The following is a 16789-nucleotide window of genomic DNA, read 5'->3' on the forward strand; positions in this document are numbered from 1 at the left end:
TACGTCGAGGTACACACAACGTTCTGCTTTACCCTCTTCAAGATGAACTTCACTACATGGCACGCTCCTAGCCAAACATCATCACGAATGACAACGTTCTCGTCCCTGTTTTGTTGAAAACGGGAGGCATATCCCATTTTGTAGCCGCGCATAATAGATACATAATAGGCTCCGCCTCTCGTTATCAACAAATCATGGACGAGAACGTTGTCATTCGGGGAGATGGTTGGCTAGGGGCGTGCTATGTGCTGAAGATACGCACCTATCAAATTGAGCAGCTCCCGTGGCTCAGTGGTTAGCGTGCTGGCCATGTCACGTCGAGACTGTTAGGTACCCGGGTTCGAATCCCGGTGCCGGCTGTGCTGTCTGGGGTTTTTCCTGGGTTTTCCTCAGACGCTTTCAGACATATGTCGGCACGGTTCCCTTAGAAGTCGGCCCAGGACGCACATTCCCCCAGGGCGTCAGTCGTGACGTTGCCCACATACGTGAGGCCGACAACGGCAAGCCCTATCACCATATCACCACCCACCACCACACCACCACCACCTATCAAATTCACCTCTACAAAAGGTGTCACAGACAACACGTTGAAATCGCCGGTTGGAGCCGACACAGTCTGCGGGCTCGCTTGGTACAGTTTCCGTGTATTCACACGAGCGACATTTCCCCAGAAGCGGAAGACGCGAAAAACGTCATGGCTGTCTGCTGTCACGTGAACGCGAGCGCTCAGCGTCGTGTCTTCACGTACACTGCTAACCATGGGGAATAAATATATCCTGCGCCACAGCCACAAGGAATTCCGTTGCAGACGACAGGAGAACACGCTGACGGCGTCGTCTGCTAAGTGTCGTCTGCTAAATGCACAATTCGCCGCTCCAGGTAGTCCGCACCGTCTGAATGCTCAGCACAACACGGGACGGAACTTCTTCTTCTTCTTCTACCAATGAGATAATGGAACTTCTGTTCTGTGTAAGCAGTAGTTTCGCTTTTTCTTCCACTAGAATCATCTTCTGTGAGTATGTCGCTCGTATGAATACACGGTTTATAGCTCCTTTAATTGTTTTTGTTGTTGTTCGTCAGCAACTTGAGAATTCATCTCTGATAAAATACTTTCCTGCCGAATGGATTCACACGAGAGAGAGAGAGAGAGAGAGAGAGAGAGCTCTCTACTTACACTGGACCCGCAGAAAAAAAGGTCCACTGGTGCCTCTGCCGAGGGAGTTAGCGGCCGTGCAGGAGTAATGGCCCCGTGCTTCTCGCTGCACCTTCTGAAGCACGAGGGATCGGTTGCTGACGATGAGCCCAGCGGAGGTGTTGGTGTGCAAGTCCTGGCCCTCGAAACGCCATCCCACTTCCGTCACGGGAGGGTTGGCAGAGACCGAGCACTCCAGGTACACGTCCCGATGCTCCATGATGCCGCCTTCCCGGAGATGGTTGCCCAACCGCACGTGAAGCTCTGGAGGGTCTGTAAAATGTTTGTAAAACAATGGAGCGACGGTCAACGGGTCCCCTGGCCATAGACTCAGAACCTCGTATCCTCGTATCCTCGTAACCTCAGAACCTCTCGTATTCAAACACAGTAGTGTCACTACAAATTCTGCCGAGGACGACAACAGCGTTGTCAAGTTATCTGGCACCTAGAGGTGCGAAGTCCCGGAAAAAACCCGGAAATTTTTTGGGGAAAAAAACTGTTTTTTTTTCGTTTTTTTTTCTCGTCTCCGGAAAAATTGCCCAAAATTTCCCGGCGAAAAAATTCAAAAATGTAAATTTTCGTGCCTTCGATGAGAGAGAGAGAGAGAGAGAGAGAGCTCTATACTTACACTGGACAGAGCTAACTGGACAGAGCTAACCACCTTTGGTGAAACCGAGCTTATAGATATTGTACAGATTGTTTTTTTTTTTTTTTGTGTGTGTGTGTGTTTTTTTAATGCTTTTACTGATTAGCGCTGTCTTGTGCAGGAGTGTGATACGATTTTTGACGATGTTTTCAATACTACCTTGGTTGGTCCAACTGTGTGCCGGCAGTGTCTTTTAAATAAATAAAAATAAATAGATAAAGATGAAGGTGAAAATATCTGCCGAGATTTGCACGAGGAAGCGGGTGAGAATCCGGTCCCACGCCTCTTATGCGCTCTTAATGTGTATCTTTCGCTTAATACGGATTTTTAGTAGATCAGAATGTGATCCGAGGTAACGGTTCCGTAAACGTGATAAGCCAATGACAATATCCCTTTGAAGTGGCTGGCCATCACATTTCTGAAACTTTCATTGGACCGCTTCTTTTATTTTTATCATCTTCATCGTGTGCTTGCGATCTACTGAATCTCTTAATTACTGTCAATAGCGTTACATTTAAGATCTGTATGTGTACGATCGTGTACCATTAGCTTGCAGTGATCCGTAGTTCTCTATATATGATAAGTGGATCCTTATCGGAGCGTCTCTAGCTGAAACTGCGTTTTTCCGATGGAATCTCTTTACCTCAATCAATCATGCCAGAGATGCATGGCCGTTCTTCAAAGATTCTAGCCTTTTACTTGTTCGTCACAGCCGCGTTTTACTTCCGAAGTGGCGTCGAATGAATACGATGATGTCTGCTACCTTGTTTACTATTCGCATCGCAGGTAATCACCACCGATGACTACTACATCTAATAACCTGCTGACTATAGGGGGGGGGGGATATATTTATTAAGAAAAAGAAAGGAAAGGTCAGCCAGACGAAGGTCGGCTTGCTATTCCAAACAAAAAAGGCAAAAGAAGGGGAAGGAAAGAAAAGGGGACGAAAGGAAAAATAAGAAAAGAAAGGGGGAAGAAAGAAGGAGAAAAGGGGAAGAAAAGAAAAATAAGAAAAGAAAGGGGGAAGAAAGAAGGAGAAAAGGGGAAGAAAAGAAAAATAAGAAAAGAAAGGGGGAAGAAAGAAGGAGAAAAGGGGAAGAAAAGAAAAATAAGAAAAGAAAGGGGGAAGAAAGAAGGAGAAAAGGGGAAGAAAAGAAAAATAAGAAAAGAAAAGGGAAGAATAGAAGAAGAAATGAAGAGGAAAGGGAAGAAAGGAAGAAGAAGAAGAAAAGAAAGGAAAAGGAAAGGAGAAGAAAAGGAAAAGAAGAAAAGGAAGGAAACGGAAAGGAGAAGAAGAAATGAAAAGGAAATGAAAAGAAGAAAGAAAAAGAAGAAACTATAGGCTTAACAACGTGCCGATACATTTTCTGTGCAACTAGCTTCCAAAATTGCGACAAACGATGCCAGTGAAAGAGCTTGGCTGCGACGTGCATATATATCTCGCAAGCAACGTGGCCCGGATGAACATTTAAAGGATGAGACCTACAATGGACTCGTAGCGTGACGGCATCCTCGAGGACATCGTGTGCGAGATGTGGGTTGTGCGCTCGGCACGCCAGGCGACGACCGTGGTCGGCGCTCGTCGGTATCAGGGTGACGCTGCTCGCCGAGTTGTTGGAGGACGACGCGGGGAGGCGCCCGCTGTCCTTCCACCAGCTCAACACGACCGTCGGTCGGGAGCCCGTTGAAACGCAGGAAAGCAGCGCTGGGCGACCGGCGTGCAAGGGCTCGATACCGCCCGTGATGGAGACGCCTGTCGGGGCCACTGAAAAATGACGCAATATGTGCGACGTGATATATTAAAGTGCACGGATTAAAACGCACAGCTTAGCTCCTCCCACCCCCACCCCCTTCACCATTCGCCGCGAAGAAACGACGCACAGAGAAACGAGAATGGAAAAATTCTTGTTTTTTCTTTCCCCCAACGCCATCACTCAGACGCATGGCACTGTGTAGTGGCGCGCGTGTTTCTCTTCGAAAAAGTACCGTATTTTCACGCGTATTAGCCGCACCGCAGATAAGCCGCAGGACTCAATTTTAGATACATTTTGAAAATTTTTTGCAGATAAGCCGCACTCGCAGATAAGCTGCGGGTAATACGACGCGACTGCTTTGTGCGCTAAACCAGTGATGCACATACAAAATCAATGGAGACTTTATCGCTATGAAAACGGGTATCATTTATTCGACAGAATAAAGGCTAACATCAGAAATATTACAGAGCGGCTCACTAAGACATGTTCCAGAAGACATGATTCACTGTCACCCCTTTTGTTAAAGCTGCGTGCGGGAATGTTTCGGGAAGGTCAGACCACTCGAATATGGACTCGTCCCTGTTCGGTATTGTTCGTGCAATGGCAGGGCGGTCCTGTTCCGAAAAACATGACGCACTGTCTTCCCTTTCGTTTCATCCAGGGTATTGGGAAAATACCAGGGAAAGATAGTCATCAGATAAGCCGCACCTGCGCATAAGCCGCAGAGCGTCCGCGAAAACAAAAAATCTCGCATAAGCCGCGGCTAATACGCGTGAAAATACGGGTATACGTTTTTCTTACTGCAGTGCGTTGAAGTGACTTCTCCGTGCTTCCCGAATCTACGCTTAGCCAAGCTAAAATGAAGGTGGAAAAGCGTGCGTGCAGCTCGGTACTTCTACATGTATATATCGTGTCAACCAGATGAATTCGTTTCCCGCAGACATGCTACAAACGTTCTTCGAAAACGTACTACTCGTCGTAAAATCAGTGCTGTACTTCTCAAGCTATCTCTGTTAGAAATGCACAAGCAAACCAAGCAGCACTTTAGTTTGCCGGTGGTCGCGGTTCACTGGGATGTAGCGGCGTAGCAGCTCGCTAACTCTTTTATGCCCACATGCTTAAAATAGGAGTGAAATCCCCCTCCACATATTTTTTGTTTTGCTGCCTCGGAGTGTGCAACAAACAACACGAGCTCTTACGCAAGGACGATGACCTGACCTGTAGTGCGTGTGAGAGATCTTTGATCTGCACATCCTCTTGAATCCCCTCAACTCACCCAGAGATCCTGAAAGTGAATGAAGGATGCTGACGTCACTCTGTGACGTGCTGCGTACGCGCCACAAGGAGAGCTGTGCTCGTTGCCCGAGAATTTTCAGTGGGGAATTAGATCTTGCGGCTGCTCACTGTGCTGATGCTGCGGTACATTGATCCGCACCAGAAGTCCTCCAAAGTCCGCGTCGCACACCTCACGGCAGGCTTTCTAGGCCGCTTTTGTAAGTCAAATTACAAGATGTAGGTCGTTTGGCGAAAATATTTTGCGCGGGGACCTATGATGTACAGCTCGCTGAATGATTGCAGGGTCTCGAGCAAAAGAAAAGTTAGGTGGCAAGCGAGCTGGTGGTGACGATCCATGACTTGAAAACCCGAGACGAGGTAGGGACGATAACAGACAAACACGGTTTTTGTGTGACCGTGTTTGTGTTTGTGTTTGTCTGTTATCGTCCCTACCTCGTCTCGGGTTTTCAAGTCTCGAGCAATGCAATCTGTCATTTCATTGCCCCTTTGTATCCAGCTTGCCACGCGCCTTCATCTGTCAAAAATGCAAGTGCAGTGAACCCTCGTTAATATGACCCCCGATAATCTGACATACGCGCTTTATGACCATACTCTGCTATGAAACCTCTGTACCTATATACCTATACTATATATATAGGTATAGGTATAGGTAGGTATAGGTAGGTATATAGGTATATAGGTATAGGTAGGTATATAGGTATATAGGTATAGGTAGGTATATAGGTATAGGTATATAGGTATAGGTATATACCTATGCTGTGAAACCTCTGCAAATCTCCCGCCCCCGTTAATATGACAATTCCGCATCATGACCAAAATTTTCGGGAACGACCATGGTCGTAATAACGAGGGTTCACTGTAAATGACGCAGTACACTCACGGTTGAGGTCCAACACCACCGTTGTAGCGAGTGGCTCCGAGACGTTGTTGTTTTGCGCTTGACAGGTAATTTTGGTGAGGAGGTCAGCCCTGGTGAGCGGACCGACGTGAATGCGGCTCACCACGCCGTCCGCACTCGATGTCGAAGCTGCTGGAGAAGGCTGCATCAGCTCACCGTCTCGCAACCAGGAAAGTGTCGGTCGTGGCTGACCTGAGGGAGACGTCTTTCGTTATGGTTCGGCAACTCTGATTGATTGATTGATTGATGAAAAAATATGGAGATGTGTGTCTCGACAAAGTCTAGACAGCCACTCCAGAACGCACGAATAGAAAAGGAAGTAAAAAAAACAGAACAAATGCAACACCGAGATGACCATAAGAGGCATAACAAATAACACACTGAGTCGAACTAACGAATGAATCCAGTTAATGAGACACTAGCTGAAACGACCACTAAACGCACCAATCAACGCGCTTCGCAATTGCAACTGTCTTGCGATTCAATGTGCACCACTCTTTAATGCAGCGTCACGCTTCTAACATGTGCTTTTTTCTTTTTCTTTTTTTCACGAATGTAATGGCGAGGGTGATACAACATACACAGACGTGATACCTGTGGTCTTATTTTCTTCGTTCAGATACGGTGGAAACCGGTGACCAGAACAGCAAGCCTTCGGCGCAGATACGATCTATTTGACGCTAGATCTTCCGGAAGCCAAGTGCGAGCTATCTAATGCCTCTAATTTCTAATGCTGATTGAAAAAAAAAAGTCGTCCGGAAGCCCAGTACTTAAGAGGACATACCACCCCCTGTTTTCTATGTGAACTTTGCATAGGTTTTGTGGCTGAACTACGAGACAGATCGTATTGCGGAAACCTTCATTGGAAAGGTGACGTCAAGATCTCTTAACTCTGGGAACTGAAATATCGCTCTAGCGTTGTAATTTTTTTTTACGGACCCCTGAAGGTGGGAACCCCTCTGTTTTCTATGTGAACTTTGCATAGGTTTTGTGGCTGAACTACGAGACAGATCGGAATGCGGAAACTTTCATCGGAAAGGTGACGTCAAGACATCTTAACTCTGGGAACTGAAATATCGCTCTAGCGTTGTAATTTTTTTTAAAAAAAGAAAAAGAAATGAATTTTGTCGCTACAGCTTCAAAAAATCCAAATAAATAAATGAAAGCAAATAAAAACAATCCGCTTCTGAGGTTAACCGGGGACATGTTTCAGGATTCAAATGACGCGTTTTTTGTGTGTTTTTAGCATTCTGTTTTTCCGAAAAAGAATTAAAAGTGAGTACAGGCATGCATCCAAGGCGTTTACCACTGATTCCGGAAGGTGGCGCCGTCCGCTCGCAGCGCCCGAACGTAGTCCGCTCGTAACCATCCGCGTATTGCGCAGCAGCTGATCGGCGTCCGTGGTTTCGGCGGTTCGTCCTGAAGTGACCAATTCGTGGCTAAGTTACGCGTTTTTTTCACTTTCTTGTCCTGTTCATTTGCTCTCTGTCCTTGTGTGTTTTCTGCGTGTTCATAGTATTTACCCATTATGGCTCGAAGTCACGTCTACGGACAACGGAAACGTAAGAAGAAGGACTTTGCGAATTTACGTGGTAGAGGCAGGCATGTGACGGAGCCTGCGGATTTGAGAGATTTTGGTAATGCAGGATGCTCCAGCCGTGCTGTTCCCAGTGATCGTTGCACTTCGACGACTCCACATCGCGCAGATACCCTTGTAGGCTCAACCTTTGGTGGTAGTGTTGTTCCTCAAACTGTAACTGATGCCGGTCGGAATGCTTGTTTCGCTTCGAGCACAAGCGAAATTCGTCCTTCAAATTCGTCATTTGCTGATTCAGCTGAGGTAGATAATGTAGTCCCCTGCAGTTCAGGTTGTGACGAGCTTGCCGGTTCCAGAGCAAGTCCCGTTCCAATCACTGCCGCTGTTACACCCAGTCGATCTTCATCTTTCGATACTGGCAATGTTCACCAGACACAGAGTCAGCGCACAAGCAGTGTGAATGGTCGGCGTATAGTGGAGATTGATCACTTCTTCTCGTCTTTGCAAAGTTTGTCGGTACATAGTCCGTTTGGTTGCGGCCTGGCTGACATGGAAATTGTATCAGAACATCGGCGAGGTCTGTGTAGCTCTTTCAGTTTGAAGTGCAGGATGTGTCTGAGGAAATATGTGATGTGATGATGATGTGTGATGATGTAGTCACAACAGAGGCACCAGTTGATCAACTTGTTCAACAACGCATGGACGTCAATTCCTCAGCAGTGAACGGTATCGTGTCTATAGGTTCTGGTTTCTCAGGCCTTCGCGAGCTCCTAGGTGCTCTGGACATACCCGGCATGGCTGGTAGCACGTACAGTAAGTATCAGGATATTGTTGCTAAAGGAATCGACGAAACAGCTTGGGAAGAAATAAGAAAAGCAGGCATTGAGGAAGCTCGGTTAGCTAGGGAGGCTGGGGACGTCGATGCTGACGGTTTTCCTATAATTACGGTCGTTGCCGATGGTGCTTGGTGCAAACGTTCATACAAGAACAAGTACGACGCTCTTTCTGGCTTGGTAAGTAAAAATTTTTATCTACACTTAATAAAGGTGCCCGAAAAAGGAGGATTTATCTTGAACACCGCTTGGCAGACGGGATATACAGGAAGTCTGTGCCCACCATTTGTGGAAAGAACACTATGAGCATTTATTTGGAGGAAAAAGTTGACCCCTCTGGTGCTATTAGTGGCACTGCTGTCTTTTGGTAAACACACTTTCTAGAGTGGTATACATCCTGTGGCATTAATTCGTATGATACGCGTACAAATGCATAATTCCTCGAAACATTGTCACTGGGGGTAGAGTTTTGTGGAATACAATCCTGACATTTTTTCGTTTTTGCAGGCTGTAATTGTTGGGTACCGCACAAAGAAAGTACTGTTCCTAGGCGTCCGGAACAAATTTTGTACACTGTGCGCAAGTTCCAAGGCAGGGTCGAGCCCAAAAAAGCATCTGTGCTTCAAGAACTGGGACAGCAGCTCTACCAGTATGGAGAAGGATATCGTCGGTGAAGGCTTCAGGCGCAGCATTGAGTTGCACGGGGTAAAGTACTTGCAGTTGATCGCTGACGGTGATTCGAGCACATACAAGTCAATTCTTGAAGCTGCACCGTACCAGCATCAGGTAGTTCAGAAGGTAGAATGTCGCAACCACCTTCTTCGAAACTATGTAAGTCGTCTTCGAGATGTTGCTTTGGCAAAGAGAACAACCCCCATTCCCCCATCGTTGAAGAAGCTACTTCTGGATAATGCTGTTCGACTAAGAGTTGGAGTTGCTAGGGCTATTCACTATCGCAAAGAGCAGGCCGAGTTCAGCAAACAAGATCAGATTCGGAACCTGGTGGCTGATATCCGTAATGGGCCACTCCATGTGTTCGGCGACCACGCAAAATGTGCGGGTTACTTTTGCAGTGGTCCAAAAGAAGGGGAAGTCAATCACGTCCCAGAGCTCAGGAAATGCGGACTTTTCAATGAAATCCTTGTAGCGATGAGTCGTTTGGCAAACAATGGTAGCAGCTTGATCCTTGACGTTAACAATAATGCTGCAGAACATTTCAATTCTCTCGTTGCAAAGTTTTCTGGCGGTAAAAGAATAAACTTTTCCCAGAGGGGATCATTCGGAATGCGGGCTTCAGGAGCTGTCGTGTCTTTCAACTCTAAGCAGTACCATCGTGCTCTACATAAGGCAGTGTACAACACCAGCCCTGGGAAGTATGCAAAAATTATGCTGAAGCATAAAGCAGCTGTTCGTGCTGCTTGCATAAGGCATCGGAGTTCTGGGGCTGCTCGCTGTAAGCGTTCACTTGAAGGTGCGCCTTGCAAGCGTGCTTCCAGCGACAACCACTATGGTTCCATAGTGGATGCTCCAGACATGAACCACGATGACTATGTTGAAGCTGCTGCGGCGTACAAGGATTCCCTTGTGCTCTCCCAACCAGATGCAGAGCAGCTCGAGGCTGATACTCGAGGTCAAGAAGGGAGAACTTTGTGGATGCAGGAGAGGCGAAAGCGACTCACCGCTTCTAATTTTGGCAAGGTATGCAAGATGCGAGATGCAACGAGCAGTGCAAGTACTGTTCGTTCCTTGCTCTATGGTCATTTTGACACTGAGGCTCTCCGATATGGTCGCGACACTGAGCCCATTGCAATTGCTAAGCTGCAGGATGAGTTAGGGGTGACTGTTTCACCATGCGGCCTTGTTGTTGATCAGGAGTTTGCATACCTTGCTGCAACACCTGATGGGCTTGTCGGTGATGACACTGTCGTGGAAGTGAAGTGCCCTTATTCGGCTCGGCCCCTTACCCCTGTGGAGGGAGTGCGGGCAAAAAAAATCACCTTTTGCACTATTGATAACTCTGGTAATATTTCGTTGAAGGAAAACCATGACTACCACTATCAGGTGCAGGGACAGCTCCACATCACTCGACGTCAGTTTTGTCTTTTTGTGGTATATTCTGGCGAGGAAATTTTTGTCCAGAAGATCGAGAGAAATGATGGCTTCTGGAGCAAAATGATTGGCCACCTTCAACTGTTCTACTCGCATAGCCTTCTACCGGAGTTGGTTGACCCTCGTCAGTCCCGTGGGCTGCAGCTCAGAGATAACAAGAAGAGTGACCATCAGGTTGCCTCGCTCTGTGATGCCGCCAAAACAACTTCCAATCAGGGCGATTCATCCAGAAAGAGACGGAAGACTGGTAAAGATAACTCACCTGCCGCTGTTCTGTAATTATGGCTAGACTGTGGATTTACGTGTCATTTAGTTTGTGCGGCTCCACCTTTGCCAAGTGTTTTAATGCATATTCATCCATTTTGCTTCATAATTTACTGAATGTTTTTCCATATACATGTCTTCGACTTTGGCTCAGGCTGCATATCTTCACGTTTGTGTTTCATATTTAAGTTACCTTTTTCCATTTTTACTGTGCATATCTGTGCATATTTTTCAATTTTCCTAAATATTTATATTAATATATTTCTATGTATAAATCCACAGACTAGTCGTGCGATGCTTGTCATATTTTAAACATGGCGTAAGAGTGTGAAATCTGAATCCAGCCATCAGCACGTGAGGATCTAAGTATGAGAATGGTGCACAATCTCCCAACCGTAGAACCGTCTTCCCCGGCATTGTTGAAACACGTCCACACGTTGATGCTATATGTGTGAGGCCATCATGGTATTCTACCTTGGCTTGAGTGTACGAAGATATAGCAAAGCTGTCCCCAAACCGTCGTTCTTCCCAGGCATGGTTGAAACACGTCCACACGTTGATGCTACATGTGTGAGGCCATCATGGTATTCTGCCTTGGCTTGAGTTTATGAAGATATAGCAAAGCTGTCCCCAAACCGTCGTTCTTCCCAGGCATGGTTGAAACACGTCCACACGTTGATGCTATATGTGTGAGGCCATCACGGTATTCTACCTTTGCTTGAGTGTATGAAAATTGTGGAAAGAAACATGAATGGTATTCCTAGCACTTTTGAAGCTCCACCAGCCTGTTCAGATGTCGACATCCTGAGTATGAATCCATTTTGATATTTTGACAAGGTCGGTAAGTATCATTGTGCAGAGCTGTCTCCCAACTGTCGCCAGTTCCCCGCATTGTTGAGCACGAGCAACATCCCAACATGTCGCTCTGCGTTACGTCCTCTTGCCTTTACTTGGGTGTCATTTCAACATATGAAAATTGTATTTTCAGATTCAGGTATCCAGTACTACTGCAAATATGATGGCCAGACGCCCAAAGGTCAAACTTCCTAAGTGTTACTGTCTTTACCTGTCATTTGAAAATTTCCTACTCTCTCCCTGATTATGAAGCACCTGCCCTTGCCAGTGTTGTACCTGGTTCAGCATTATGTGGCCAATGATGAATGGTGCCCTGTTGGACATTTTTTTTCCATAAACACACACTCTGAGGCTTTAGCTGCCAACTGACAAGCATGGCAAAAGCAACTATCAGTTGCTACTTCATTGCTCAAAAAGGAAACTCGTTGCTGAGTAACACGTTCCAAGTTTTTACTATTCCCATATTATGAACCTGGTTCTGTCCACCAGGATGCTATATGTTGATGCCGTATGTGCGAGACCTTCATGTCAAAGTGCGCCTACATGCAGCGGACTGTATGGTACTTCATTATGTGTGTATGCCACATCGCCAATGATGAAATGTGCTGTTGGATACTGTATCCACGAATGAACATTCTGAGGCTACAAGCATGAGCTGATACGCATAAGTAATGCAGAAAACGTGACGATGTATACATGCTGCGTTCTTCAATAAAATATCTCCAATCTACCAATAGTGAACACGTGCTACTGATTTCTTTTTAATCTTTCGGGTGCTGGCTGTCTAGGATTTTCTGCTTGCAGTAATCTGTGAACCAGTGGTTACTAACAATGGCTATTGGTCACCTTGACCAGATTTCATCTGAAGAAAAACTTGAGACCGGGGGAACACTGCAAACACATCTGTACGGACCACAATACGAATTTGAGGAGAAATACATTTTTTCTCTTGAAAAGCTTGCTATGAAGCATAATATATTTTATTAACCAAAATATATTGCACGAGTTGCACCCGTAGGAAAATACCCAGCCATCTCATTCAGGCTACAGTGGGCATCAGTGACTCGCACTCATAGTGGCAAGCAATGCAGTAGTCTTTCAATTTCAAATTTCACACGCATTATCATGCACCACCTCGCTGTGTTTAGAGTTTCTGCTCCAGGAAATATCACGGGGAGGGGGGCATATGTGCCCTGGACCAACTTCTAAGGAAACTACTGGTCTCAGGGTGCCTAGGGTAACGAGCAGACAGCCCAGCCGGAAGCTGGCAGACGGCATGAAGCCATTACAAAATTTCCATCGGAATGATGATAGTTGTTTACAAAATTTTATCGGGCAGGTCTTGTGTATGATGTGGGCCATTTGTACACTAATCATGGGACAAAGTATGCGATGGCAGGAGGAACAGGTTAGAAAAAGCTTTGACTACGTTGCTGCTGCTGACAGAAGTGAGCATAGGATTGGGGATCAGATGACGTGGTTGTTATAATACAGCAGGTAACAGTGGTAACATCGTTCTGTGTCGTCATGACATGGCGGCTAAAATGGTGAGCGTTCACCACGGTGAGCGCACAGGCCTGCATGCACTCGTGGGGTGTCCCTTAGCACGACACTCTTCACACGACTCCATTGGCTTGAGTACGATGCCACGACGCGGACCCGGTGCTTTCAGCCATGGTCCGTAGCGTTTCACGAGGGCTGTGCGGAGGATGCCTGCTAGGCACGATAACCCCCGTCCCGTCGAAATGTGATAGCCATCCCGTGAAAGCATCCCCTCTTTCACCTCCTTGTTCCTGGTAAAGACCTTGTGCTGGAAAAGATATTTGAACATATATACGGAATGTTTTTGCAAACAGCACTTCACAAAGACAGCAATACAAATAAACCGGAATTCCTGGTAGGCATGTGCCAGTACTTCGTACGCATTTTATTTTCGGAAAAATTGCGCGATAAAAAGCAACTGGAAACTAGCTTTGTGATACTTGAATTACAAACAGGTACCGCATCAAGACCATCAACTGTTTGTAATTCAAGCACCACAAAGGTAGCCCCAGTTACTTTTTGTCGCACTGTTTTTCCAAAATTAACGAGCATTATAAAATACCTGCCATGACCACCAGGAAGTTCCAGAGTTAGCGTTCGAGAAGCGACTACTCACGTCAATGCTCAACACCGTAGCGTCACCGGCACGGACAGCTGGAATCGTGCGCAGCATCGCGTTATATCCCTGAATTGTGCCAGAAAGTTCAGGCCGCCTTGTCTGTGGCATCAGCTTATACAGGAATATATGCTCCGCGCCGCGTAGCCTTTCGCCACCTCAACGGTATCCTGTGAAAGAAGACCATTCATGGAAATGAATCTTCCCTGGCGTGTCAGAGGAAATGGGTTTTAGCAGCACAGAGATTGAAATCGTTGCAATCTGTACTTACTGAGACTTCCCGCAAAACAGCTGCGGCACTCTTCCCATCCTGGATATCGTTGCCACCGATATACATGACGATCCAGTCTACTGCTAGGTGCAGTCGATGGATTTTTTCTCTCAGACGGGCCGCTGTAGCTCCGGGATAGCTAAAAGTGACGATTTCCACGTCAGAGTCTACGAACAGCCTGTCGCGCGTCATAAACTTCAGCTGGCTACTGCCAACCAACGCGCCTTTCATCGTTTACGTTTCTCTGGGATCACAATGCGTTGTGCGGCGAACTGCAAAGTCAGTTGATCTCCGAAGAAGCTGCAAGGGAGAACCATGCGTGCGTCTGTGGCGTGCGCGAGACGCAGTTGGCGCCGTTGCGTAGTCCTCCTCTCCACAGCTGTCTGGTCGTCTGCTCGCTGAGGTCGACGCGACCACCAAGCCTTTGGCAGCCCGCTCGTGCAGACGCGGATGTTATGTGACGGGGCCCACACAACAAACCCATCGCATGCAAAAATATAAATAAAATCAAATGCGTTTGTGGTGTTTTGCACATTGGTTTAGGGCCTTATGGACCAGCAAAACCAAATATAGTGGGATGACCGTGAGGGTGGGGACGTTTGCCACAAGATTTCGCGGCACGCTACCCAAACCCGGATTTATTTGTCATGAGCATTCTGCATGTATTCCTAAGAATCCTTCGCTGTAGTGGGACGATCATATGTTTAAACACTAAAAACAACAAATTATTTATCGAGCGGTCAAAAGCTTCCTTTTATGAACTGTATATGCACCGCGGAAAGGATGGAAATTCGCCTGCGATCTCTGACGGTGAAAATGAAATCATAGTTCGATTGCCGCGGAAATAAACACTTTCTTTTATTTTTGAATCGGATAGTCCGCAATTGATGCAAACTACACTATGATAAACAGTCGCGTCCGCAATATCGAATATTCAGACAAACAATTCAACACGTCAGCCTGAACAGACTGGAAGACAGGTTGCTTTATCTTGGAATTATGAAATTTTTATCGTGGTTGAGGAAGGCCCGGCTAGCATTAAACCCCATAAAAAAGTAACAACAATACAGTGAAGGAAGTAACAAATCGATACCTGCCGTCTGCACGCACACTGTATCACGAAATTGGCCAAATCCGGCGGCCATTTACTCAAAATCGCCGCCAAAATTTTGGCACGATTTTCGGGTATGTTATGGAGCTATCCTTCCCGAGAACACAGAAAGAAAATTGGAATGGACAAATGGGACTGGCCATCGGGCCCGCTGCGAGCCTGGGGAACACTTAGAGCAGAGGTGGGTTTGGATAGGGCCTCAGTATAGAAATATTGGTGTATGGGCAGGGCACGGGCCTAAAAATCCGGCCCATGCAGTGCTCTACCCCTTCTCAAGAGGCAACTACAGTGCCAAAATGCGCATGACCTGTGCATACGTGCACTGTTTGGTTTGTTTGATAGCTGAAGAAACTCGGGACGGGGGACAAGACAGCCGTTTCTATAGAAAAGCGCTATCACGCATTTTGTTTTCCCAAATGTTCGCGTAAGCCAGACGGACACTTGGTAGTTCGACGAAATGGGCACTTGGACCGTATGACGTGCAACCCATTATTTGAGGGTGAAATCCATACCCGACCCCTAAATCCTCTGACAAGACCCGCCACCCGCGCTCTACCAGAAAATGAAATCCACACCCAACCGGACCCGACCAGCAGGGGCTGCGGCGCCTTTGTTTACTTATTATTTGGTATGATCTTTTCTCTTCGTTGTTGTTGCTGTAGCCGTTGCTTGTTCGTGGCCGACCCGCCAGCAGTGCTTGTGCCAAAAACGCTGCCCGCAACAGTCTCGCTACCCGCGCGGGTGTCAATAATATCACCCGCAACCGACCAGCTACCCGCGGGAAACTCCAAACCGGGATCCGCACCGCAGGATAGAGCGTGTCGTGCAGAACCCTGCCTGCACTACGCCTGAAAACTCCGCACTTCGGCTTTCCTCTTGATCAGCGTCTCACTCTGCTTCACGGAGAGAGCGGTGTCGTGTGTACGCGGTTGCTCCTCTCTGGCTTTGTTGAAGGACGCTCCTTCTGCTGTTCAAACGCGCCCACCACGCCTGTGGGCCCCAACGTGTGTGAGTGCATGTGTGTGGAATTTTGAGTAGCAAGCCGTAGCCATCTGGCTGACATCTCCTAACCCCTATGTAGAAGAAGAACCGAGACCCGACACAAACATTCAGCTGTCGAGTCTCATGAAGTCTGTTGACGTACATGCCGCACCATGTGTTGTCGAATCCGAACCTGGCACGGGCACGTGCGAAAAACGTAAAGCCCGGCCCGACAAGGCCCGCGCAATGCTCTAAAGGGGAGTGCGAAACCCTATCGAAATTTGCTAGCAGTCCTGTGCGAGCGCACCGGCCTTGAGTTCTACTATGAAATAATGGGAGCGCTTTCACGACACCAATCGACAGCAACGAACGTCATGGTTCAACAGCGTAAGTGTCACTGGCAAGAAAAGCAGGGATGTTTTGCAACGGGATGTTGCAGTGTCATATGACCGTCGACAACCCCGCGTCCTTTCTGGATACTGCTGCCTCTGACAAAAATCGCTATTCAGCTCAACTGGAGTCCCCCGATACTCTCAGGGACACGTGATCCTGTGACACCACGAAAACTGAAAACTACGATTACTATATCACGAATAGACACCTCCACGGACAGTCTCTGCGTATCGGGTGAAAAGCTTTAGCCCGCTGCTACCGATCAGAGCAATCTTCATCCACGAGAAAGCGAGGTGGTAACGGCGGTACGCGACAGTCACACGGCATGCTCGAGAAATGCCAGTAAAACGTAAACAGCAAACGCGAGACAACGAAATCCACCGCGCAAAAGCAAATCGGGGAAAGGAGAAAATCAAAAATAAAGGAAACACAACCCAGCTCATAGGTCTCCGCCTGTCACGTGGGCTTGTCGTGTCCTCCAATCAGAGACG

The 16789-nt window shown here is 47.2% G+C and overlaps 2 protein-coding genes across 2 annotated transcripts in view; one reads left to right on the forward strand and one right to left on the reverse strand.

Annotated features, from left to right (window-relative positions):
- LOC135375185 (nephrin-like) overlaps positions 1 to 16789 on the reverse strand; it is a 122066-nt gene that overhangs the window by 12304 nt on the left and 92973 nt on the right. Inside the window, exons 6-8 of the mRNA XM_064607903.1 lie at positions 5769 to 5978; positions 3325 to 3603; positions 1175 to 1465 (exon numbers count right to left, since the gene is read on the reverse strand). Of these exons, the coding sequence (XP_064463973.1) occupies positions 1175 to 1465; positions 3325 to 3603; positions 5769 to 5978 (780 nt within the window). The remainder of the gene's footprint in view (positions 1 to 1174; positions 1466 to 3324; positions 3604 to 5768; positions 5979 to 16789) is intronic.
- Positions 7983 to 10737, forward strand: LOC135375201 (uncharacterized). Its single transcript, XM_064607920.1, has 2 exons — positions 7983 to 8336; positions 8664 to 10737. Exons 1-2 carry the CDS (start codon positions 8022 to 8024, stop codon positions 10542 to 10544), a joined length of 2196 nt encoding a protein of 731 aa, XP_064463990.1. The 5' UTR covers positions 7983 to 8021; the 3' UTR covers positions 10545 to 10737.

Source organism: Ornithodoros turicata, unplaced genomic scaffold (assembly GCF_037126465.1).
Source record: "Ornithodoros turicata isolate Travis unplaced genomic scaffold, ASM3712646v1 ctg00000838.1, whole genome shotgun sequence".
In the NCBI taxonomy this organism is placed as follows: domain Eukaryota; kingdom Metazoa; phylum Arthropoda; class Arachnida; order Ixodida; family Argasidae; genus Ornithodoros; species Ornithodoros turicata.

Coding starts and splice junctions, on each gene's coding strand:
- LOC135375201 (XM_064607920.1), top strand. CDS start 8,022: ATGGACGTCAATTCCTCAGCAGTGAACGGTATCGTGTCTATAGGTTCT. Junction 8,337..8,663: donor ACGACGCTCTTTCTGGCTTG/GTAAGTAAAAAT, acceptor TCGTTTTTGCAG/GCTGTAATTGTTGGGTACCG.